This window comes from Branchiostoma lanceolatum, chromosome 1 (genome assembly GCF_035083965.1).
Source record: "Branchiostoma lanceolatum isolate klBraLanc5 chromosome 1, klBraLanc5.hap2, whole genome shotgun sequence".
Taxonomy (NCBI): Eukaryota; Metazoa; Chordata; class Leptocardii; order Amphioxiformes; family Branchiostomatidae; genus Branchiostoma; species Branchiostoma lanceolatum.
This window is the reverse complement of record NC_089722.1, coordinates 15661970-15687523: the sequence shown is the minus strand read 5'-3', so window position 1 is coordinate 15687523 and position 25554 is coordinate 15661970. Positions and strand designations below refer to the sequence as shown.

At 41.1% G+C, this 25554-nt stretch overlaps 3 protein-coding genes across 3 annotated transcripts; 1 reads left to right on the top strand and 2 right to left on the bottom strand.

Annotated features, from left to right (window-relative positions):
* Window positions 1–601: 601 nt before the first annotated feature.
* LOC136437291 (TLC domain-containing protein 4-B-like) lies at window positions 602–5980 on the bottom strand. The gene is made up of 5 exons (XM_066431817.1): window positions 5881–5980; window positions 4999–5057; window positions 3775–3866; window positions 2965–3038; window positions 602–1188 (listed from the first exon to the last, which is right to left on the bottom strand). The coding sequence occupies exons 1-5, from the start codon at window positions 5967–5969 to the stop codon at window positions 912–914; spliced, it is 591 nt and encodes a 196-aa protein (XP_066287914.1). The 5' UTR covers window positions 5970–5980; the 3' UTR covers window positions 602–911.
* A 5084-nt stretch (window positions 5981–11064) lies between these two features.
* On the top strand, window positions 11065–14426 carry LOC136437218 (uncharacterized). Its single transcript, XM_066431702.1, has one exon. It carries the CDS (start codon window positions 11254–11256, stop codon window positions 13996–13998), a length of 2745 nt encoding a protein of 914 aa, XP_066287799.1. The 5' UTR covers window positions 11065–11253; the 3' UTR covers window positions 13999–14426.
* A 3039-nt stretch (window positions 14427–17465) lies between these two features.
* Window positions 17466–25451, bottom strand: LOC136437229 (uncharacterized). The gene is made up of 10 exons (XM_066431712.1): window positions 25329–25451; window positions 23608–23752; window positions 23057–23212; window positions 22612–22766; window positions 21944–22044; window positions 21197–21374; window positions 20549–20618; window positions 19811–20366; window positions 19260–19387; window positions 17466–18253 (listed from the first exon to the last, which is right to left on the bottom strand). Exons 1-10 carry the CDS (start codon window positions 25371–25373, stop codon window positions 18024–18026), a joined length of 1764 nt encoding a protein of 587 aa, XP_066287809.1. The 5' UTR covers window positions 25374–25451; the 3' UTR covers window positions 17466–18023.
* Window positions 25452–25554: the final 103 nt, after the last annotated feature.

Here is a 25554-nt window from a genome sequence, read left to right as displayed (position 1 = left end):
CACGGTTTTGACCAATGGGAACTAATTATAAGCGTTGTTAATAGTTTGCTCACGAAATATATAAGGTATAATGTATATTATGTGTTATGATAAAACTATTTCAATGTTGTGCGATGCGATGTTTCTAAAGTTAATGATGCATTTAATCTAAGTATTACGATGTTAGTGTTTTACTATGAACATGAAAAGATGTCTCAAGTTACCCCACACAATTTTGCATTTGGCTGCCATGTGGGAATCGCTGTCAAGAAATGTTGAAGCGAATAAACTATTATTGGTGGTTGTGTGTTGCATGTCGTGGGAGCTCACACCTGTCACACCTGTTAGTCTCAAATCTGGGACAAGAATTCCCCAGGTCTCAACAGCTAGTGGACAACCCACAAAGGGGTACACTAACAAACCTGTATACTTAATGTGGATACTCTGGCACATACAACTAAACCAGTGGCAACAACAAATAACTTGGGAAAATAAAACACATGTTATATGATATATATAAAAACAAATTTCATGGAGATTTCGGGTCTTCAAACTCTTGTTAGTTAAGAAAAGCGAGGTGACGATATTACCACATTTCTTTTTCAAGTTAATTATCCGGTGATTGTTTTGATGATTAAACGTGCTCAAGAGGCCGGGTTTTATTGTAAATTGGAATTGAAGACAACAGCATACATTTACATACAATCCATTAATAGTCCAATTAAGCTCTTATAATTTTGCGTTTTACATTATACGTGTCACATATAAAAGTTAAAACTTTTTTGATGCTCAAAATCATATCGTATCTATTACGCACTGCACACAATTACAATTTGATCTTTGAGCTTAAGCATGCGTAAATGTCCCACTTTTTACCCGAGTGAAGAAACATAACCTTTACGCATGCTTTAAGGTGTGCTTAAAGATCGATTTTATGTAGTATGGGGAAAATACAGGACACGGTATGCCCCCTTACACATTTTGATGAACCAAAATACGTTCATCGCACAAAGTACGGGACTCAGAACGAAGATGTTGATGAGAGCGCCAGATCTTATCTTGTAAATCTCCCCTGTTGTCATGTGTGGAATGACTTCGAAGAAATTGGGGATGGTGGCGATACGGCAAAGGAAGAACACCACCAGCATGGCCACACCGTTCACTTTGTACAGCAGGGAGCGTCGATGGCCCAGAGTGTGTAGGATCAACCTGGATAAAAACACATTGTTTGTAATCCAAATCATGTATTACACTGCTAAAAATACTTGAAGATATAGCAAATAAATATTAAGGACTTCATCAGCACTTTTCGCCCGGATTCGAAAACAAAAATAAATTTTGTTCCCCTTTGGAGATAGCCTGGAATCCAAACCTATTATGTATAGCTCCCGAGTCTCCTCGGAGATTTGGATTCCAGGCTACTTCGGAGGCTACTTCGGAGATGATCATCATGACAAGAATATGGAACAAGATTAGAAATAAGAGTTCGGAGACCTGATATCTCCATGAAATATTTTGATTATGCAAATGACTTCACATTTGCATAACATATGCTTGGTCATGTACACCTTTAACTGACTTACACAGGTCACAATGTTGATGGTACAATCATCTAACACTTAAATGAATTATGGCACTTTTGCATTAATTATGCAAATAAGGAATTTATTTGCATACTTGGTATCTGTTAATTTTCCACCTGCCATAAAAATACATATGTTGTATGTATTTTAGTCCTATAACAGAAAACAATGCAGATATAGATTTTCCTCATTGATTACGCAAACTTTACGAAAATTTTTATTTTTATTTCAAAAGTTAAAATTTCAATTTTAATCTTTAAATGTTAAATTTTAGTTTTTATTTCAAAAGTTCCAATTTGTATAATTTGCACTTCATTGTGTAACGTTACATCCTTGTCTAAGCTACCTGCATACTAAATTTCCTGAAAAATCGTCATTCCTTTTTTCTGTTATTCTCCTTGGAAGATTTTGACAAAAACGCCAACGCAGTTCTATCGCAAGCTGCTAGGGGGCCCAAACCTACACCACTTCTTCCTTACATCACAAGCTATCTGCCGCCAAAGAATTAAGACCCTAGCATGTCCAGGTCAAAAGATAGAAAAAAACAGAAGTTCTGCTGCAGTACCAAGGTCATATGCCAGGGGGCCCAAAATGGACCTTGACCTTTGTCAACCCGACACATTACCATATACAAAATATCATCGTAATTCATCCATGGGTTCTTTAGTTATGCTGACTACAATATTCCGGAAACACAAACACACAGACACACAAAAACAATATCTCCATTTTTCATGGAGATAAATATGTCGCGGGGTAGCCTTATACATATGTATACCTTGTAGAACTGAAGCTAGTCATATAGCCATTTTCATAGTTGTAGAAGTGAAAATACTAGTTCGGTACTTCAGTAGAACCGATACTAGTCGTGGCAGTCTTCGGTGTAGGTGCCTACTTGGTAAGTCAAACTTTACTAAGCCATAACACTTTGTGTACTTCTTAGGGCGTACATGGCGTAAATGGCTTGTTGGCTATGACACCATGTTTTTTCGCTTCAATTCTTGTTATTACGTTTATAGTCTCTACTTTGATGATTTTGGCATTTTTGTTTTCTCGGGCTGAGCGTGTCATCCGTAAAATCTATAGCTACATGCTGTGGTCTTACTAATAAAGCATGGAATATTACATCCTAATCAGTGAGCAGGTCTACCCTGCGTAAACATCACAGAACAAAAAAAAAATTTAAAAAGATACTGATAAACGTTTATACACCTTATTACATGCTGCCCTCTAAGCCAGTTCAAAGTGCGCATGTGCAAAGTAATGAATTGTGGGCATTTAAGTCAACATTTGCCCACAGTGCATCATACTGTGAACTGGCTCCTACCACCTTGTTTCTGCGAGTATTTTTGTACGTTGGCTGTAAACATTCTACTAATCTGATTTTATAATTATGCCTCACCTCATATTAACGAAGGGGGTGGACAGTTCCGTAAGAAACAACGTGTTGCCGACATACTGCACCGTAGGTCCTGCCTAGACAATGAATAAACATAGCATGAAAGTTCACATATATCCACACATAGAAGAATTGGAAGAATTCAAAATTTCACGGAATGGATCCGACTACATAATACTTTCGGGACGTGACGTTACATTCAAGCCCGCAAAGACGGGCTATCTGGTACGTGTCTCTAAATTCCCGGCTATAGCAGTAGATAGGTCCATTCCGTGAACAAAAATTTGGTATTAAAGTTCCAACTCTTGGGTGTTGGGTATGTAAAGTTCTTTATACATAACGAGTAAACATCTCAGTAAATGTATATTTTGCACTGTAGCTACACCCCATCAAAAGGATTTGTTCTCGTCAAGTTCAAAAAATGAATCAGCAACTCTATACAAATATTGCATTAGGAGGTCTTTTATGCATTGGTTATTACAAAAGTAAACAAAAGATATGAAGGCTGACAAATTCAAGGAACATCGTAAATATTCCTTGAATTTGTCAGCCTTAAATATTTTGTTTCCATCTTTTATGAATTTGAATAGAATATTGCATGCAGACAATGTAAATTACATAACACATGGGAAAGTGAGGGAAACTCAATGCAGTATTTTCTGGTTATATAAGCGAATAGCGACTTACCTTGAATACTTGAGAAATTAGTTAAAACGAATATGCTATTCTTTGTTTCGGTTCATTTATTTGAGAAACTAAAGAGAGAAAGATTACCCCCCCCCCCACAAAAAATTTGGTCGGATAATAACTTACAATAGCATTATTACAGCCCCACACGACAATAGCGTGGTGTAGGATCATCTTCCAGTCTCGTAGAGGAACATATATCGTCATCAGTAGACTGTCTGCAGGTGAGGCAAGAGTAATGTCAACGAATCAATCAACCAATTAATCAATCAGTCAATCAATTAATCTATCAGTCAATCAATCAAGAACCTTTCTTTTGACTGGAATGCCATGTTGGCCTAGATAGAGATAGAATTATATACATACAATTTTAAGAACATGGCAGGAAGCACCAAAACAAAGCTAATGGCGGCAACGTTGATCTTTGTTGATACATAATAGTATGGTACAAATTCAGAGGTTACGAAGAATGCAGAATAGAGTGGGTAGGCTAATTCTAGGTCTCCAGCCAAGAACACCAACTGCTCATACGTACCTACTTCTTGAGTGGAAGGAGGCTATGGGCATTCACAAAACACAAAAAGTCCTGACAGTTTACAGATCTATACATCACATGTTGCCAGAACGCATGAATGTAACTCTTTGTGACCTGCCGCGAAAGTGCCGTCAGAGCTACCAGACAATCTTCGTCCCACAAGTTGATGGTACCTATAGGGCGACGAGGGATGGTGTCCGAAGATCACTGGCCCTGTCTGGAGCAGTTCTGTGGAACAGCCTGCCTGTAGACGCCCAGCGTGCTCCAACGCTATGGACTTTTAAGACCATGATATAGAGCTCGAGGGACTGGCCTGACGGTCAGGATTATGACTTGTATGACCCGATTATGATAAGGATTGTGACATCCAAAATTGTATTAACTCATTATCTATTTTTGTTGTGATTTGTATGGTATCTTATTTATCTAAATGATTTCCCGTGACACCCGCCCCCGTCCACTTGGACCCCTGGGAAGAAAGAATAGATACTACTACTACTACTACTACTACTGCTACTACTACTACTACTATTACATTAACCAAATGTATAGCCAATGGGTCTCCCCTCGCTGAGACAAGGAGGCTGACAGTACCAGATTCAACTAATACATGAAGAAATAAACTAAATATCGAAATACGAAACAGAAATTAGCATTGATATATTGAAAACATTTCTAATAAGATTTTTAAGACACTTACCGGATGTCATGTGGGCAACTGATACATGACGAAATAAACTTAATATCGAGCTGCGAAACAGAAATCAGTATTGATATATTGAAAACATTTCTAATAAGATTTTTAAGACACTTACCGGCTGCCATGTGCGCAAGCGAGAAGCATGCAGCATTTACATAGAAGGGTGTTTGAAACCTGTAGTAAATAAGAAAATACATTCAAAGTAAAGCCTGCTGGAAGTTTGGAGTTCTCAAACACAATTAACCATTTGGCTCGTCCCTGGGGCATCGCAAAAATAACTAGGCTAACGTTTCGGTCCTCGACTCGGCTACCCGGTTACTCGACTACCACTGCTTTCAGTAGGGTTGACGATTCAGTCACGGTTTGGACCGCATCTTTGCAGCAACGACATCTTGCGGTAAGGAGTATAGTACACCCCATTCAGACCAGAATGAGGGTAGCTGAGGGGTTATTGAAACGTCGGCCTGGTAAGTGTTCCCGAAGTTGTGTTATAAGAAGCTTGTATTTTCATGTTTAAAAAAAATAATGTAGATCTTTTTAGGAAGTAGAAAGAACAAAAATGCTTTAAGAACACCTCGGCGATGTATGCCTTACCCTATCTAGACCAGGCTTTTTTTGGATTTTATAATAGGTATACTGTTGAATACGAACGATGAAATTATTGTAAATTGCCCAATGTCAACAGTTGTTTAAGCAAGTTTGATATGCTGTGTATAAAAAACGCAATTCAGCCAATTCATTCATAGCGTTTCCAGAACATGAAATACCAAAGTCGTAAGTTCTGCTGCAGTACTCACGAAATCCGCTAGTTGGCCTGAACCCGTACTTACATTTACCCACATACCAAATATCATACAGAACCATCCACAGCTTCTCGAGCTATTTCGCTGATGATCACGGCACCAAATCACTCACTCTTATTGGGCAAATCACTACTTTTAATTGACAGTCCATAACTGCCTGCCAATGGTATAATATTTAGATATAGCCGGCCTACCACAGATCTTCTAGTGGTGTCGCGCCGTAGACGAAAAGGAACATATACAGGGCACGACCACCGATGATAGCAGCATGGCAGATGGACATCACACTGAAAAAGTAAAACATTTGTCTTCAAATAAAGCAAACTTGGGACAGAAAATATAATAACTGTAACTTTTTAAATGTTTTCATGTCTACGTAGAGATTTTTTTAAATGGATGTCATCCTCTAGAAAGGTATATCCATATAGTCAAATCAGCGTGGCCTTGGTTAGCCTCTTTGTATTACATAATCAGTGATGATATACAAAAAGCAGCAGTAAAGAGTGTCCCGAAACTGGACCGCCACAGGAAGAAAGGAGGTGATAGCCAACATATTCTTTCAAATTGGCGTATGGAGGATGATTATGACAACTAACGGCTAACGTCAACTCGTATACATTTTGCCAGGCAATGGATCCTTTAAAAATGCATGTGGAATTTGATTTGAGTATATCCTTTATAATTAGGATAAGAATTAACTGTCCGCATCGGTTGCATTACTCTAACAGTTTATGTTTTTTCCCGTATACATGTCATTTACTGCATTACCAATCTTTGTTAAATTCATCATCACAAAGTGGAAACTTATTTTTTCCCCTGCCCTACATACGTTGGAAACAGCTTCATCAATCAATGGTTTAAGGTTAATCCGTGCTTTTATATCATATCGCGCAGATAGATCTGTAACCGTGGCAACCTTATCTATTGTCCTATCACCGCGGCAGCTGAAATCTGGGACGTGTTTACTGATCAAGCTTAAGAAGAACAATGGCCAACGTAGGGCTGATACACATATCTTCATTTAAAAGTGATGGTCTAACTAGGAAAAAAACGAATGTCTAGATGGAATGGAGGCCGTACTAGTATATGCAATACACTTATCATTTGTTTGGATACAAAAACCTGTGAATGTTTTTATTAGCTTTTCAAACTAACATCGTCGTATGCAAAACAATATGTCATCGACTACCCTGACTATTCTGGGGTACGTAAAAGTAAACTTGTTTCACCTGTTTCGCAGTAACACTTGTCTGTTGGCAGGTAAAGTCAAGAAGCCAGGCGACAACTTCCTCAGCAGAGGGTAGGCCAGCCATTCAGAAACGGCTAGATGGAAGAAGAAACTGCCAACTATCGTCAAGATGTACTGAGAGTCGTAACCCATCTTGTCCAGTTGTTATGTAGTGAAAACACTCCGAAGTCCAACTTATATACATACCATCTCCCTACTGGCCAAATAGGGATCATGGACCAGTCCACTGCGATATAACCCATGGGGGACATGTCAAAAAATATTATTTTGATTTTAGTTTTTGTAGGTCATGACCACATGTTTAGTGGTTGATATTGATAGTTATCTTTCCACACATCTGCATTTGCACGTGTTTCTATCATTAATACAGGGTGTGATAACGACCCATTGCAAAGTCCAGGCTACCGGCATACTCGGATGGACCAGTCTTTGAGTTACAGTGGAGTGCATGATATGTACCTCGATTTTTTTTTAGATATTTTTTTACCGATTTTTTGTCATTAGGAAATGTTGCTCAGAAAGGTCAAGCTTTTAGCTTGAGAGGACAGAAGATATGTTTTTTTTTTTAATCCGGTAAAAATGTATGACCTTTGCTTTACCTGTAGTTTACCCCTGATTGAGAGTGACCTGCTTTCTCACTGGCTGGACTGACCCATAAGGGCAGGGGTTGAAATCCTGGTGGTATTTTATATACTCGGGCTGTAGCTCGTTAAAATGCCGGAGTTGACGTGTTTTGAAGTGATTGTTTTTTCATGGCTTAACTAATGTGTTGTATACTATTTTCTTATTGACCCAAAAACGGAGGATCAATCCATTGCAATATGATTGATCTTGAACACAAGTTTTATGTTTTATTTTTTGGGACACACTGATTCTATTATATTGATTGCACTATTTGGGTACCTAAATGTGATGCGAGCGTGCGAAGAATAAAAGTCTACCTAAAAGATTATTATTAAATATAAGTGGTCTGAAAGTACATATGGCAAAAAAACGAATTACTTATTATTTACAACAATAGTATGAGAACATTTATGTAAGGCAAAATACTACTGGCTACTTATTCTACAAACTACAGGAAGGTTACAGCCTCTGCAATGTTGTCAATGATAGATAGTATCAACTGGCAACTTGGTTTTATTGAAGTAGTGAGCCGTTAGGGTTATTAGAACGATTCCTTTCCCCTTCGTGGATGTAAACTATATATACATATAGTTTTGACGTGTTTCTATCATTTACACAGATTCTGATAACACTCCCAAGTCCTATCTTCTTACTGGCTCCCAAAAATTTGTGCTTCAAATGCACTACTTTCTCCGCGTACTCACACGGAGGATGACATCATTGCAAATTTGGTTTGCGGTTTATGACGTCACAACAAGGAAATATAGCTCATAGCTACGAACAGCTCTCAGTATAGGCTAGTGCATTCCAAAATGAAACTTGTGCTGCTTGGAATAACTCACTCCACATCAAAAGTATCATCACAAGTATACAGTGAAACCCTACGCTCACATCGTATCAACTAAAACTGTAGATCCTTTCCTGTGGCAGTAAACATTGCCCAAACCAGTGTTCCACCGGTGACCAAAATGAAACCTGTGCTTGGAAAAACACACCCCACATTTAAAGTATCAGCACAAGTATACAGTGAAACCCTACGCTCCCATCGTATCAACTAAAACTGTGTAACATTTCCTGTGGCAGTAAACATTACCCAAACCAGTGTTCCGCTGGTGACGTCAATCTGTTTCGACAGTCAATGGGGTGAGTAGACAAACAACAGACACACAACACAGATGGCCTATGACTACGTGCTTCTCTATAAATAGCACAATCTCCCGTCTGGCCCCTCTCTGAGCTAGACAAATCCCCCTCCAGACCTAGCCTCCTTCGCAGACTTCCTAGAACGGCGTATATGTATTTGGGGGAGGGGGGGGGGGATGTTGAGGCGATTTCTTACACGGGCCAATGTTCTCTAATGCCGGCAAGGGACTTTCGCCGCCGAGGGAGTCAATATGTCGTAGAGGGACGACCGCCTTTCTAGAGACTCCCTCGGCATAAGAGAACCTTAGCTTGGCCCATGTGAAATCGCTTCACCCCCCTCCCCCAAATATATACGCCACCATTCCGTAGGAGTCTGCGAAGGAGGCTACTCCAGACCACAGCTGGACCGTATCCACACGGGTGATAAGCTGAACAGCTTCTGACGTCAAACTTGGAGAGCCCACAATCTCAGACTTTCTCATCAATGACTTAGACCCTAGAATACCAGACGCCACCAGATGGGCTTATAAACAGAGTTAACCTTGTCGTAAAAATGAACTATCAACCAATGTCTACAGAGATGATACGGTCGTCTGAAAAGCACCATATGTTTAATTTCCAGTCTCATTTAGGCCATTTTAATTATTCACGAGTATAATGTCTGTGTGTCAAATATCTAGTACATGTACTGAAGAGTATGAATTTCTTTGTATCAGCTCATATATGAATATAGGTAACTTAGATTTCAGCTTTTGCATCTATATTCGAGCAGTGGAACGTTTCAACGGAAACCAGAGTATTGCTGTTACTCTAGAGGATAGGTGCTATATATAAATGGTCTCAAACATTGTTAGCGTCGGACCATCAGCTCATCACAGTGGAATGGCTGACAACAATGAATCCTGTGTCTGCTCACAATCCTTTGCCCTCGTAGCTATGCCAGAAACAGAGGGCAAGTGTGTATTAACAATAAAAAGATAAATAAAAGCGTGAGATAGCTTGACAAAACTTGTCATGTTTATCGTTGCTTTTTTACAATAGAAGAAGAAGAAGTTGATTGCGCAACAATTGTAACTGGTACAATGTATGGCAACTTACGAACATGAAAATTGAGCTATTGCAAATATCGAGACTAATCTAATCTATGGCTAACAGTAGAAATAATCTATAGAATAATGTACATGCTAACGCTCTAGAATATAATATGTTGGTAACAGTATACATGTATGTCTGGGGTGCAATATCACTCTATCAAATACATATTGATATAATATATCATAGAGGCTAGGTTTGAATGTCAGCCTCAGTGTAAATTGTTCTTCAATACTTTTCACTCTTAACGTATCAAGTATGCCACACAAGTTAAAGACGTTGTGAAAAGTTACGAGTTCTAATAAAGCTTCAGTAGTATGGGCACGATGGGGACTATTCTTCGGTAGGGTGCGAGGTCTCCAGACTTGTGTACCCAAGGAGCGGACGTGCGTCATTCCGAAGGCAAATATTAGGTGAGGCGACAGACCAAGTAGCGGTAGACATAACAGTTTCAGCTGGCAGTTTGCCACTATCCGTTCTATCAATCGGAACAAGTAAGGCCTGTGATTCGTGATAGTTTGACTTCTGCTGGTCATGATATTTCAACCCTAAAATCGACGTGACATATTCATTTCTTATCGCTCAGTACTCGCATTTTTGATATCAAAGAATCGATGCGGATGATTTTCGACCGCTCCAAGCTGCTGTTTCAGTTTATTATATGTACAGTACTAAGGTAACATTAGTATTAGTTGAATCTTAGTTTAATATCCCTCTCTGCTAGTAATGATAAGGTATAGCAACACTGTGAAATGGGGTGCGTAACTCTGAGGAAGAAAACGTGTTTCGTTCCGCTCTCTTAAAGCGAGTGTTCTCGTTGTAGTTCAATCCTGACTTATAAACTTATAAGTCAAGTAAGGGGCTTGACCTCAGAACGCTAAGCCCTGCTGTCAGTTTGATTATAAGTTCACTGATAAGGCTATTTTTGAGATTCGCCTGGAACCAATTATCAAGCCAACGATCAGCATAGATGCCCGCCGTTTACGTCATTTCCCGGACGAGTCCACAGACTTGGATGTGACTAGAACAGCGTGGGCCTTGACTGCATTAAAGAGGAAACTTCGCATAACACTGCTCTTCATTAAAAGTAATAGATATAGCAAGAAGGTATATTGTCAAGACAAGGGGTTGTATAGACACGTAGTACTATCTATGATACTACGATGATTGAACAAAAAATGACTAAGAAATCCTATCCCTTGAAGTGAACGGTTCGTCCATCCGGGTTTTACATATAGGGCACCGCCAAAGCACGCTTAAGTCAACAACGTTCCAAGTCTGGCGCATGCCGTGCCTGACGCAACGGGCCAGCTGCTATTTTGGGCCGCTTCTGTAAGTGTTTATTGATAGCAGCCTCCATACGTAGAGTAGGCTGCGGATATTTAACCCCTGATGACGATTTCCGCGCAAGACCACCAGAGATAAAACAGTGGAGAGGGAGAGAGAGAAAGGGACCAACATGTCTATCAAGGTGCACTTACCGAGGTCCGCCCCTAGGCCGAGATTCCTGACCGACCCAAACACAGGAGAGGAGTACAAAGTGTGCGACTTGCTCGGGAAGGGAGGGTACGGGGCGGTTTACAAGGTAAGCGATACCGAGGACTTGGAACTTGCTATCAAAGTCATCCGGAAAAAGGACGCCTACCACGACCGCTACCGATGCAACTCCCAGTGGCAAGAGATTGAAATCCACAGCTCGCTCTCCCACCAGAATGTTATCGCGTTTCATAGCTTCTTCGAGGACACTCTACACTTCTATCTGGTCATGGAATACTGCTGCAGATCACTGGAGGACATGTTGAAAGAGAAACCCGTGGTCGGAGACAGCGAGGCCAAGTTTTGGTTCCGTCAGATAGTCGAGGGAACCAGCTATCTACACGCCATGGAAATCGTGCACGGGGACTTGAAACCAAGAAATATTTTACTGACAGAAGACATGGAGGTCAAAATAGCCGACTTCGGCATTGCTACGAACCTTGCCGACGGCAAGTCGTCCAAGATACGAGGAACTCCGACCTACATCGCTCCCGAAGTGCTATCCGGCGATGGCTTCAGTTTCAAAGCAGATGTGTGGGCACTTGGATGCATCCTGTACAGAATACTGATCGGACAAAGTGTGCTTAAGGAAAAGGGCATCAGCACAAGACAAGTTGACCAACTAAAGCGGCAATCGAAAGTATTCCTGATAAAAATGTCTCTACCATTTTCGGTTACTCCAATGGCAAAAGATCTCATTCAAAGGATGCTCAGCTGGACTCCAAGGTCACGTCCAACTCCAGATGAAATCCTAAAAAGCAAGTACTTTAACGAACCCGAAAGAAGACCATCGTGGCTGAAGAGGAAACCTCGTGTTCTAGCCAATGGAGAACGCGTCGACCGCAGACCGTCGATAGTCAGGCGACTCGAAAGGAAACTCTCGAGGAAGGTAAAGCGGGAAGATGTCATGTTTGCAGCCGATCGCGAGGATAACGCCTCGGCTGACGGAAATAAAGAGAACTGTGTCGATTCTACAGGACATTCGTCCAACCTCCTTGCACCTCCAAGACCAGAGGCGGTCAGTACGGAAGGGCATGTGCAAGACGACAAGGAAGATGATAGCCAGGGTGCGGGGAATCGCCAGCCTTCGCCATCAAGAAGATCACCTCTTCTATCACAACCTCCACCTCCTGTTCAAGACACGCACAATACGTCACTTCCGCCAGCACCAAGTCGTCAGCCATGTCCTACGACTCCGAAGATGAAAAGACCTCCTGCTCTATCACACACGCATGCGCAGAGACTAGAGAAGACAGCTCCAGCTCAATCGTTTCCAGCAAGTCCTAAGGTACCAAGATCCTCTTTGATTGGTCACAGCCCCGTGCAAAGAAGACGAGTACTAAGGCGACAAGACGTCATTGGAAGAGACCCTTGTAGAGGTACGTACGCGGTCGAGTCGACCATTCAACCATTGCGATCTCCTCGCACAGACTCTGTCACGGATAACGATTACAACGACCTGTTAGTCAGATCTAGAAGTCCTCCGTTACGACACAACACTCCCTCCATCGTCGTGACGGACCAGGTTGTCAGGCGGAATCAAGCCCCGGACACTCCGCGCACGCGTGCTCGAAGAGCGTACGTCGCCCCAGAGTTTGAAGACGAAGACGAAATCAAAAATAACGCATTTATCACCAAAAGGAGGCATTCGGCCGATTCTGCAAGGATAAGGAAGCAGACAACACCATGTGTTCTGCAAATACCCGTAGACGACGTGTACACACCAACCAATGTCCCAATGGCACAGACAAGCCCGACCATCTCACGCCTACCTTTGACAAAGTTAGACCATGCGACAGCTAGTACGGAGTCTCTGGTCACACCATGCGCACCTGTTGATGCATCAGACCAATCACGAGCAACGGCATCAGTGCCCAACCAGTTAAGTCCGGTCTCAAAGTCAGCACGACTAAGTACCAGCCAGTTATCGCTGACAAGCCCACCTGCTTCACCTAATAGAATGTCAGGGCCAACGACACCCATACAGTCACCACCAAGAAGCCCAAGAATATCACGACCACAGACACCAATACAATCACCCCCAAGAAGCCCAAGACTGAAACGACCAGGGACACCAGGTATACAATCTCCTCCAAGAAGCCCAAGACTTAGTCTCACTCCAAGTCAATGTTCGTCGATAACGGACATCACAGCACAAACGAGTCCGACTCCTCCTAGAAGCCCAGCGTTTATTCCACCACACACCCCACCACCCTCCCGAATGTTTTTTGCAAAGACGCCCTCTCCCGTCGACCAAGAAACGTCTCCTACATTCGCCTGGCCGGAAGAAATGCCAGATGATGCATCCGACGACGACTTCCAAACGTGCCAGATCGACACCCCTTGCTCATCATTACCTAGGGGGAGAAAAACCAGGTGCGTTTCCGAGCCAACACGGTTGACAAGTATGGCGGAATCAGAGGACACATACACACCACCATCAAGTCCAACAAACATGGCGGACTGGGATGACGCGTCGACGTCATCAGTAAACATGGCAGAACATTCGTACACATCCGAGACAACCGTTACGTTGAAGAGCCCGCAACTGAACAGAATCGACCAGACGCGACAAGGAAAGAGGAAATTCAAAAGGATGTTTTTCAAAGGGATGAGCAAGAGCACTTCTGAAGAAGATGACTTCATGACGTGTGACGAAGACATGTGAGTGTACATGTCATGAAGACTTGAAGTAAGACACTGTACAAAGTAGAAGAAAGTAGAGAAAGGTTCTAGTAAGACGATTGAGGTAAGTGTGCAGATATAAACGTAGCGATTCGTTCTTAAAATTCCAGTTAATGTGCGAAAGTGTGGAAAAGTAAAAAGTTACAAGAAATTTTGTAAAGATATAAAAAAAATGAACCGACAAGCAAATGCACAGGACGAACGGAACGGTGATCAACGGTCAAAGGTCACACACATATTTTGTACAATTATTGACTTGAAAGAACAGTGAGTCATAGCATCACCGATGTAAATACGATGAAAAAGCAATCGAGAGTGTATAAAAATGTAAATATGGTCGATATATCTTATATGCGTGCTGTACAACAGCAAGTCGCTCCAAACATCACAAGAGAGTGGAGACAAATCTTACATTGCTTTCTGTGTCGTTTTTATCAACATCAAGGGGGGGTGCTTTAATGACGTATTTCAACGCTAAAATCCGGAGTAAAATACGGAATGAAGGTATTTTTGAGAGTCAGTCCAGGAATATCGCACGTCGAGTGGCTGTGTCGTATGGGCCATCTGTTGGAATTCCGTGTTATATTTTTAGGAGGCCCATACCATTTGCAGTGACCTTAGGGTATGATAGCAGAAGCATATGGACCTTGAAACGTGCCGTTTGACCACGACTCCAGGCCATCTCAGTGGGTGGTTTAACCAATAGGTTGACAAGAAAGAATCAAAGGGGGCATTGCAAGAGGTGATCTTCGCTGAGTTATACAGTTTTCTATACTGCAGAAGCTTTAAATATTCAAAAGTTGTCGTCCATGCATTTGCCCTCTGTCAAGGACGTGTGTAATTTGTTTTCGTCCATTTTAGTAGCTTATTATAAGACCGCAATCCCTTCTTTGTGGCCTGTTCCTCATGAACCAAATGCGGAGCATGTTTACATTGATGGCTTTCTCAGAATCATTTCGACAACGTATACGGTATATTCTCTAGGTGGATTAGAACTAAACTTCACACTACTAGCTAGAGACTATTCATTAACGTTTGGGTACTCATGAAACAGGCGTTGTCGCATTGATATAGTCGTACATGAACTGATCTCAGGAAATAAAGAAATGTTTAGCTAGAGACGAATAAGAAGACTACGAGCGATTTTAGATCACTGATAACCTAAAATAAGTCGCATAAAACATTGCACATCGATTTTTACGGTAGAAAGAAAACGACAGGACTAAAAGAATCAAGGAAAAATCTAGTAGAAAAAATCTATAAATACCAAAAGAATAACCTCTTGTAACCTTATGGACCCCCCCCCCCCCCCCCATTGGTATCATGGCCGGCCCTCTGGTTTTCCCTCTAGAAAGAAAATGACAGCTCTCAAAATTTGACTCTAGAAAGACAAAGGCCAGCGCTCAACAAATCAAGTAAAGATATCCTAGAAAAATCTATAGATACCAAAAGAATAACCTCTTGTAACCTTATGGACCCCCATTGGCATCGCAGCCCTCTGGTTTTCAGTCGAGCGAACGATCGGCGTGTGACGTATCCCAAACATGTCAGATATGCCGCTGACATTATCTGGAGACCATCGTCAGTCCGGAACCACGTCTCGTTCTTACTTTACTCAGAGATAGACAGGATTCGTGATAACACTATTCCCATTCTAGCCTTAGAAGAACTGGTCTTAAAAGAATTAGCTCGCCAAATGACTAAGATTCCTTTTAAATTATCAAAGGTCAAGAACAAAGACCAAGGTTATCTTCAATGTAAATCATCACAACAAAACTTATTTTAGAAAGGAGCACGAGAAATGCCACTTTACAAGTAAGAATTGAAGAGTTCAAGAAAATAAGTCCACAAGATTTAAAATGCTAAGAAACTAAAAACACAGATAATCTGTCCATTGACGGTAAAGTATGAAGTTGTTGAGATCTATTCCAATGTCAGACATGCGTCTAAACAAGTACAATTTTCCCTTCCTGTGTTAAAGAATTGTTATTAACGCTGATAGAAAAACACCCACCTACGTCATCAGCGTAGCTATGTAGGTTATCTGGCCTTTACGAGGCATCACGCAGATTTGGACTGTGTTATGACTTCCCTTAAAGGAGCAAAGCCCCTCAAATGTTTACGTCTCTTGCGGTTGCAGTTGTTTATTTTTGTGCAGTGTCTGCACCACGCGAACAGCATAAACAAAAGTGGTGCCGTCTCCCCAAGTGTTGATGTTCAATTTTCAAACGATTCTTGCAATTTCTCCCTTCTATTTGTGGAACTTCTGTAAGGATAAAATGTAATTGATAAGTATGCATGTCCTTTCATCCTTACTCCCACTGTTGCAATCAGCAAATACATGTTACGGTTTGTTTTCTAATAGCTCCTGTTCTTTAAAATAAAATCAAAACCTTGGGCGACTTCCCAGAAAGTACGACTCAGCTTAGAAAACATCACGTTACTGGATACTATAATGAAGGTGATGCTATTTCTATGTTTTATGTCCACAACAACAGACTTCCAAGAAGGCACATAAACATGTTGATCCTAACAGCAGGGGCTTTGATGTGAGGTTGTAGATACAAAAAATCATGACGGTCCGTCAACCCCTTCTTGATCTATGTTCTTTCAAAGTTTGAAACAAAAACGGCTCCTGCAGTTCAAAAAAAGCCGCTAGGGAGCCCATATCCACACGACTTACTCTCCCTCCCAAGAGTTATCTACCACTCAGAAATCATGACCATAGCATGTTTAGAACACGAGATATCAAAACAGGAGCTTTGATGTGAGATATAATATTGGGACACAAATAGTAACAGCACTTGATCGTATCAAATCATGTCCACATGTTTAAATAGGGTGGTGATGAAATGTTGTACAATGGGGAGTGGTCTAAAATAGATACATGCAATGGTGTATACTAGTACGCCAGCTGTAGGGATAATACTGCACCTATCAATGCACCTGTCAACCGAGAGAGGATGGGTCAGGGGGCTTGCACAGCTCCTAATCAGTATGTCACCAACAGCTTTGTTAGCAGTATTTATAATAATCTGTGACAAACCATAGGTGACTGTTGAGGGAGGGGCTTCGTCAATAACTAGAATTTATTGGTTGCTTGTTCGTTTTTGGCAATATCTTTGAGAGACCATAATCTTTATCAATGTTGATAATTTACGAAACCTTCATTTCTTGAAGACTACTGTAAATGCAGAAATGTTTGCAGTGGTATTATGTTCGCGGTTTTCGCGGCGACCGTTTAACCGCGAGCTCAAGACTACCGCAAACATTTTTGTCCAGTACTGTAGCAGTATGTGACTATAGCGCTGCCGTAAACATAAAACCACCGCAAACACCTTAATTTCGCCTTAGCGCGAAATAAAAACCATGCCAACTTAAATGCATTTACAGTATCCAACAAAGTCTACCAAAAGCTTCAATAGATGCAAAAAAAAGAACAACACAGACTAAGGGTAGAGCATGCCAATGTATTTCGAAATCAGTATAACTGTACAAAAATACAACAATTTGAAATATCTGTACATATTCTACAGAATGCTGTGATGTTACAAATTGTTCTTAATAAAGGAAAAAGTCTCAATAGACCAACAATAACAAATACATATGTCCATGAGACGCATGTCCATAAGGATACTCAAGAAAATGCTAAAAAGGAACCAAAGTGCAACAATGGGTTAAAAGTGGCTATACAAGAATCTTTTGCAAATAGACAAAACTTCAGGTACACTGTACAGATTAATCTGCAAACTAAGAATAGAAAAATAAATTAGTAAAATAAATGAATAGAATAAAAAAAGAAAGTACCGAAATCATGAATTTACAAATCCATGTACATGTACCTTTTAGAGGCAAATTTTGATTGCTAAATCAGAACATTATCAAAATAATATACATGGAATAGCAACTTCTGGTGTCATTAACACACAAAGAGCTACAGAATGGCAAAGTCACTTTATGCCATTTGGCACAATAAGTCTATATTTTCTCTTCCGATCACTTCACACTTCAGAATACACATATAACATCTCTGTCTGCACAAGCATTCGCGTGGTCCTGGATAACAGATGGTGGAAACTTCACAGAACATAAGGGGCAGGCCACCAGTCTCGCTGGAGCCATGTAGTATTCATCGTGCTGAGATCCACAAGGTTTTGAAGGACTCGGCAAGTCGTCATCAGGTGAATCTCCTGTACATTCTGAGGCATGGGCCTCGATGATGTAAGATGGGTACTTCCCTGTAAGAGGTAAACATTTGTATCTTTAGAAAGAAATCATCTTACAATGTACAAAATTGTTTTATTACATGCCAGTTAAAGGAAAGCTACACAAAAAATTGAAAATCCTTCTATGCTATGCTTATGCTTAATATATTCCAAAGTCAAATTCTTACTTCAAGTTGTTTCACATAAGTCCATCATAGTTCTGGTATTTTCCACAGTTTGCAACTTATGCCGTGCTGACGCCTTCTCACCTGATAATTGAATTATGTGACGTCAGTGTTTCAAATTTTTCACCTGATGATTGTATCATATGACGTCAGTGTTCTAAAATTCAATCATCAGGTGAAAAATTTGAAACACCGACGTCAAATGATTCAATTATCAGGCGAGAAGGCGTCAGCACGGCATAAGTTGCAAACTGTGGAAAATCCCAGAACTATGATGGACTTATGTGAAACAACTTGAAGTAAGAATTTGACTTTGGAATATATCAAGCATAGCATAGAAGGATTTTCAATTTTTTGTGTAGCTTTCCTTTAAGAAAATGTCTCTTGGACTCTCTCCTTGTATCTACCAGGGCTGTCTTCAGTACCCGTCCCTCCATTCCAGGAGAGAAATAAGCTTGTTGGGATGGACAAAAATTTCACACCATTCCTCCACAAAAATTTGAACTTCATTAAGATGAAACTGATGGAAAAATCAACAACATGAGCTTCAAACAATGAATGAGAGGGACAGAAACGAGTGTAAAGCTGGAGACAGCCCTGGTATCATGTTTAAATAACCGCCATATTTGTTAAAAGAACTATTCTGTCATCCTCAGCCACAACTCGAGCACGTTAAAGACCCCACCGCACTTATCGCAAAGTCTAGGGATCCTTCCCTGTGTGAGTGGATCACATAAATCTGTCAAATAAATATGCAACTTCGAGCTGCTTGTACTCTTGAGTATAAACCTGGTGTGTTACACCCTGAGTCGGTTTACCGGGTATGCAATACAAACAAACATAAGTTTACGTACCTTCACATATTGGACACTCTGCCAAGACCCCTGATGCCTCTGCACTGCACGGCTCATTCCCACTGAAGCTCTGTGAACAGGAGGGCTCTTCATCCATGACCTGAGTGTCACCCACAGGGTACATACTCCTGCAAGATGTGAACACAGGTATGTATCAAAACAACATCTCTGGAAATGTGGACAACAAAGATTTTAATTATAGGTGTGAGAGTAGCTTGGTAGCAGAAAGATCTAGTGTCAGGACGAGGTCATAACAGAATAAGAAAGGGGTAAAGGATACCTTGTTAGAATAAAAAAGGGCAGAAAATTTCTATAAGTACCATTTATGTATGCATGCATCTAGTGGGCATGATATAATTCTATGGGGCACCCTTACTGGCAGAGAACAGAACTGCAACCTCAAGATCACCAGCATTGTGTGTGTACATAAGTACCTTTTAGTTTTAATATTGTGTACAGAAATGAACAATACAGAGACCATTTTAGTTACACTTTCTGCTTTTCTCTGTTTTCCAAAGGATTCAAAGATGATAATGGAACATCATAATCACCTGTTACATCTCTTGGGTCTCTTCTTTGCTGAGCCAGCAGCGGCAGATGCCTTCCTTCCTCTCCTCTTGGGAGTTGGTTTGCTACAGCTTGCCTCAGCTGGGATATCAATCTGCTCACACGGCTGATTCCCATCTCTTCTGTCCACAACACTGGCCAGAAACGAAGCCCTGAGCTGTCTACTCGTTAACCCACTGTCTGCATTGTCTATCTTTACGGGCGTAGTCATTGTCAGGGGCTGCGGCAAACTCTGCTGCTTTCGCTTCCCTCCTCTTTTCCTTTTTACCTCCGCAGAAGGGACTTTTACTGGAGGTACTGTTTTCTTCTGTTGTGTGTTTCTTTTACTTGATGTGTCCTTCAATACTGGTACAGATTCAGTAGCCATTGCTTCTATTTCTGGATGTTTGTTGGAGCCACCATTGGTTTGTTGTTTGTTCCCGGAGTCTTTGGTTTGAGAGAAGTACTGTTCAAGGTATTGTTGGGTTGTCTGAAGGAACACACGTTTCTCTTCTGTGGTCAGCTTACGACCCAGGACTTGCTTGTACTGTGTCTTAAGGTCTGGAAGATAACAAGTGGTGAGAGTAAGCGTTAAATTCTAAGAATGTACAACAGCCTTGATCTAAAAAATCCCTATTCAGCTCAGCAAACACCACTTTATAGCATCGTATTGGACTATTGCTTCTTATCACACGAGACACAATTGTTTTAACATTTAGAATGTAAGAAGAATGACACCATACCTGAGTACATAACAGTGTCCATGTCCATCTTTGTGAAATCCAGGCTTCCCAAAAACTTTAGGACTTCAAACTGTTGAGAAGAGAGACAACAAAATATTAGTTATTAAGGACTTCAGTTCGGGCTTTGACTGGCAGTGCAGTACAGTGATTGTGCCACAATAACAAATACAATACTATAACATTATAACCATACTCTGATATCAGAGTGAGAAAGTCATTTGACAATCAAAAGTCAGGTTCTTGCTTTCTGATGTCAAATCAAGAAAAATTAAAAACATTCCTATGTAATGAAATAAAGCTATTACAAAGATCCTGTTAAACTGTAAAACAACAAGCTAACCCTAATACAGTGCTAAACTTTCTTCCAACACTAAGGTATTCACGGATCAAAATTTTGACAACAACTGTCGCCTTCTTCTTGACCAATTGCTGACGTCACATATCCGTAATGACACGTGTCAATAAAGTCACATGTCTGTAACTCTCGCGAGTTTACGTTTGGCAGTGATTGGTCATTATTGATCCTGAAGAAGGCGACAGTGGTCGTCGAAAATATGATCCGTGAATACCAAAGTGTTGGAAGAAAGTTTAGCACTGTATTATAATTACTACCAACACAGATGAGCTTCCATTATAAGTCTAACCCACCTGGTTTACTACACCAGTAGGTGTATCTGCTGTTCTGTCCCCTTTCGCATGTTTGCCTTTCTGTTTGCTGGCTGCTGCCACCACCATCCTCGCACTACGCCCCAGGTGCTCTGAAGGATCCTCTGATGTACCTGCCATTTTCAGCAGTCTACTTTTTGTGCTCTCTATGGTCTCATTCCTAAAGGACAGACAAAAATGGTTAAATAAGACGCAAATATTTCAGAACATGGCTGTGTGTTAGGTCTGGTGAATCTTGCAACTTGTCTCTTTCAACAACGTTTCAGTCTCATGTTAACAACCCTTTGCATGGCTTGAAATTCTTTTTTTTTTAAATAGGTGCACTGGTGCACCCAACCAAAAAAAATTAGGTGCACAGAAAAAATTTGAGTGCACCACATAAGATAAAGTTTGACGCTTTTGCCTCTCTTAGGAACTTCAATCTGTAATTCTATCCAGATTTCAAATTTCAACCAAGCAGTGCATCAAATAAAGTACAACAAAAGGTAATATTGATATCTGATACTTACATTTCAAGAATATTCTGTATGCTTGTGTATAAGAGAAACATTTATACCCTATAGAGTACAAAAATACTGGTGCACCCACAGTCTAAAATTAGATGCACAGCTTCAATTTTGGGTGCACACAGGTGAACATGCACCCACTATTTCGAACCCTGATTGGAAATAAATCGTAAGGGATGTAAAACACCAATACATGTAGGTGAACAGGAATTGCAGAACTCACCACTCTGTGGAAACACTTGATTCTGTGCCAGGGGTTTGGGGAGGTGCGGTGCTTTCTCTTCTGGAACTACTGTTGTGTCTGACCTTTGTGGCCGACGGCACCTGGAACATGGAGGTGATGATTTGTCATTTAAAAAAGAATTTGGATCTTTTATTCTCTCACACACACAAACACAACAAGAAATGCTTTTAAAAAAAGCTGGCCACACAACCATTAGATAATGGTGAGGATGAAATAGTTGTTGTACGTGTAATGACTTGTATAGACTTCGTTACGCCGTGCCCTCCCCATCGATCGTCACAAATGTATATCTTGCATGAAAACTGTCATAATTTTTGCCGCCCTATGGCCGCACTATTTTCCTATGTATAAATTTAAAACCTTCTCGGATGCCGTTTAGATTGCCAATAGGAATTGGATCATGAGCAGTCTGCGCATACACATTTACTAACTATAGTCAACAATGAGCAATGACAAAATGCGATCATCTGGCCTTGCATGAAGCGACCTCTGGCGAGGCACAGCCTGTTTGCAGCTTGGAAGAAAAGGAAGGGTGGACAGAATGGAGGACATCATCATACCCGCCACTAGGCCAGCAACCCCATTGTGGTTGCGTGGCAAAAAAAACAGAATCATTTGATGCTCATTGAAAACCAAATGGTCCATACCACAACTCTTGGACTTGGAGGACTAGAAACATCTGTGCTTGGCGTACGCAGTCTCAAAAACGACAGTCCGAACTGCAGATCCTTGCGGAAGGGCTGACGACAGACGATGCGTACACGGTCCCACACCTCGCTACGTCCCTCTTCTGAGAACAGACCTACAGGAAATACCGGTAATCAAATCTCATTAGAAAAAACAGCAGCACATTTGTAAATGTTGATTCCATAGTGCAACTGTATGAGCCAAATAATTAATTTTGTTTGTATAATAGTCATGCAACTCTACCTTTTGTAGTTTTTTGGTCTGTTTCATTTACAGAAAGCTACAGGTAACAGAAACCCATTGAAAAAGAAATATACAGAATAATGATTACCTATCTTTCACAATCACATGCATATGCAACCTCCATTTAAGGCAATGCTTTTATTCAATAAATGTGAGTCTTACTTTCATTAAACATCCGTACGACCATTTTGTTCTTCCCCGCTTTGCTCTCCATGGGGTTCATGAACATCGTTGCGGGCAGAAGTGTCACGTACTCCCGCGAGCGGGTCCAGGATGACCGTCCGACGAGTAACTCCACATACGCCGAACCAGAGTTACCTGTGAAATCACAAAACTTGTGTGAGCTCATTGATCCTATTGTTCAAAATTATCATGTCACACAGTTGGGGTGACATCTGTCGTTATGACATTCTTTTCCAAAGGATGTATTTCAGTGTTCATTGTGAATGCTTCACATTGTTGTTAGTCGGCTGCAGATAAAATGTCAGAATATCTTCAATACATCACAAAAGTTGCAAGACTGGTACAGGAATGTAGGATTGTGAGGTGCTTTGCAAAGTGACTGTGTATAAAGCAAAACAACAAGCACTGCAATTGGAGATTTGAATGGGGAAAAACTAGCCCCACATTTGAGTGGCCATACTAGTACAGCAGTACAGCTTACAAGGAAATGCATTACGAGGGGCAAATAAAAAATTAAACAGATGAGGTACCGATGTCCACATAGCCGATCTGGCAGGCCCTGTCCAGCTGTAGCTCCGCCTCCATGACCCCTGACCTGTCGTCAGAGGCGCACAGCCAGCGTTTCCAGCTGCCTCCCTGGGCTGTCAGCAGGTTGTCCACCTTATGGACAGAGTCCTGAGAAAAAATTAATAACATATGATGAGCTTGTACTAGTTGCAGTATGGAACAAACAATCCCCATGCATGGGTTATACCAGATGGAAGAGACATACAAATGTAGAGCTGGTGTGTTGATGAAAACATCCAGGTAATAAGATACACAAACAAAAAAGTTAGTAGTAACTTACTCAAGCAACTGTATAAAATTTTAAAATTTTATCCAGTTGCTTGAGTTACTGTATTTTGTACAACTTATGGTGTGTTATGCAGAATTTTTATACACTGCCTGGTTCGCCAATTTAGATTCCGACAGCGAATGAATAAGCCCATTCACGGTTGCGACTACGCATGTGCAGTGTCAAAGGTGAAGGCGCCTGGCTTGTAAACAGTTCTCATCTCGACATTGTCTAGATTTGCATAACAACGTCCCGACGGGTTTTGTTTACGTCACAGGGGCCTTTACCTTACTATCATCATCATCATCATCATCATAGATACCCCCAAATAACCCCGCTAGGGACAAAGTAGGGGGGGAGGAGGTCCTAGGCTAAGGCGGGCAGGCCTCCAGCCTGGCGCGGAAAGACTCAACGGTGGGAGCCGTAACAACCGCGCCAGGCAGGGTATGGTGCGGGGGAAGTATGAATATTTGTAAGAGTCTGTTCGGGCGTAAAGTGGTTGAAATTTGAGCGTGTGGCTTCCCCGGCTGCGCCCCTGAGCTGGTTTCAGTAGACTATCTGTATTAATATTGATGTGGTTATTAACTAGCTTATAGAAAAAGGTGAGGCGGGCGTTCCTCCTCCTTTCAGAGAGAAGGGTCCACTGCAGGTCATTGAGCATTTGTGTCACGCTGCTAGTCTGCCGGTAGTCATTCAGAGTCACTCGGGCGGCCCTGCGCTGGACGGCCTCCCTTTACCTTTGACACTGCACATCCGTAGTTGCAACCATGAATGGGCTTATTACTTAGCTTAGACTGCCTGTCACATCTAAACTTTGGACAACATAATGGGGCATCAAAGATACACAGGTTATCCTGGAAAGTTAGAGTGCTAAAACAAATTGTCTAGTTCCGTAATCTAACACATCTCTATGCCTTGATTAGTCTCTAATAAAATATGTAAATGATCAAGACATGAATGTCACAGTAGAACAATGTCGCCATTCTTTTGCAAATGATTCTTTTGTTTGGGTTAGCAGCGTATATGCAAATTTATGAGATCCAGATGTCTATGACAGTTGTTGTTGTGTTCTGTACCTTTCATTCTTCTTTAAAAAAAAAGTTAGAATAGTACTAGTAGAAGGACCACAACTGGCACAAAATTATTAGCTGTCGACACTACAAAGACGCGGCTATAATGCTGTCATGAAAAAATGTATGCAATTCCGTGATTTATTGCGTAGAGGACTCTTCTTGCGCGACGTGAAACTTCTAACACCACCCCCCTCCCCACAAGCACGAAAACTATAATTCAGGCACATAAAAGACATAAGATAAAACCACTGATCATCAAAAATTCAAGGCAGCTTTAGAGATTTAAGGGAACTTTTTGAGGGACGGGTTAAACTTCTATTTATCGTTAAATCTTCATTCTCACCTGCGAACTGTAGGAGACCACACACTTCACAACAACCGGCGCCATCTTAAAAATGCGCGGGAAAATAGGATGGCATTCGAATGTAGAATGGCCACAAGCTTTGCTGATTATAAACACATTCAAATACAAATTACATTCCAAGTAGACTTTTAATAAATTTGAAGATTTGTATAAAAGCCGTTTTTGTCCATTTAATAACATATATCATTATAAACAAATACTTTTC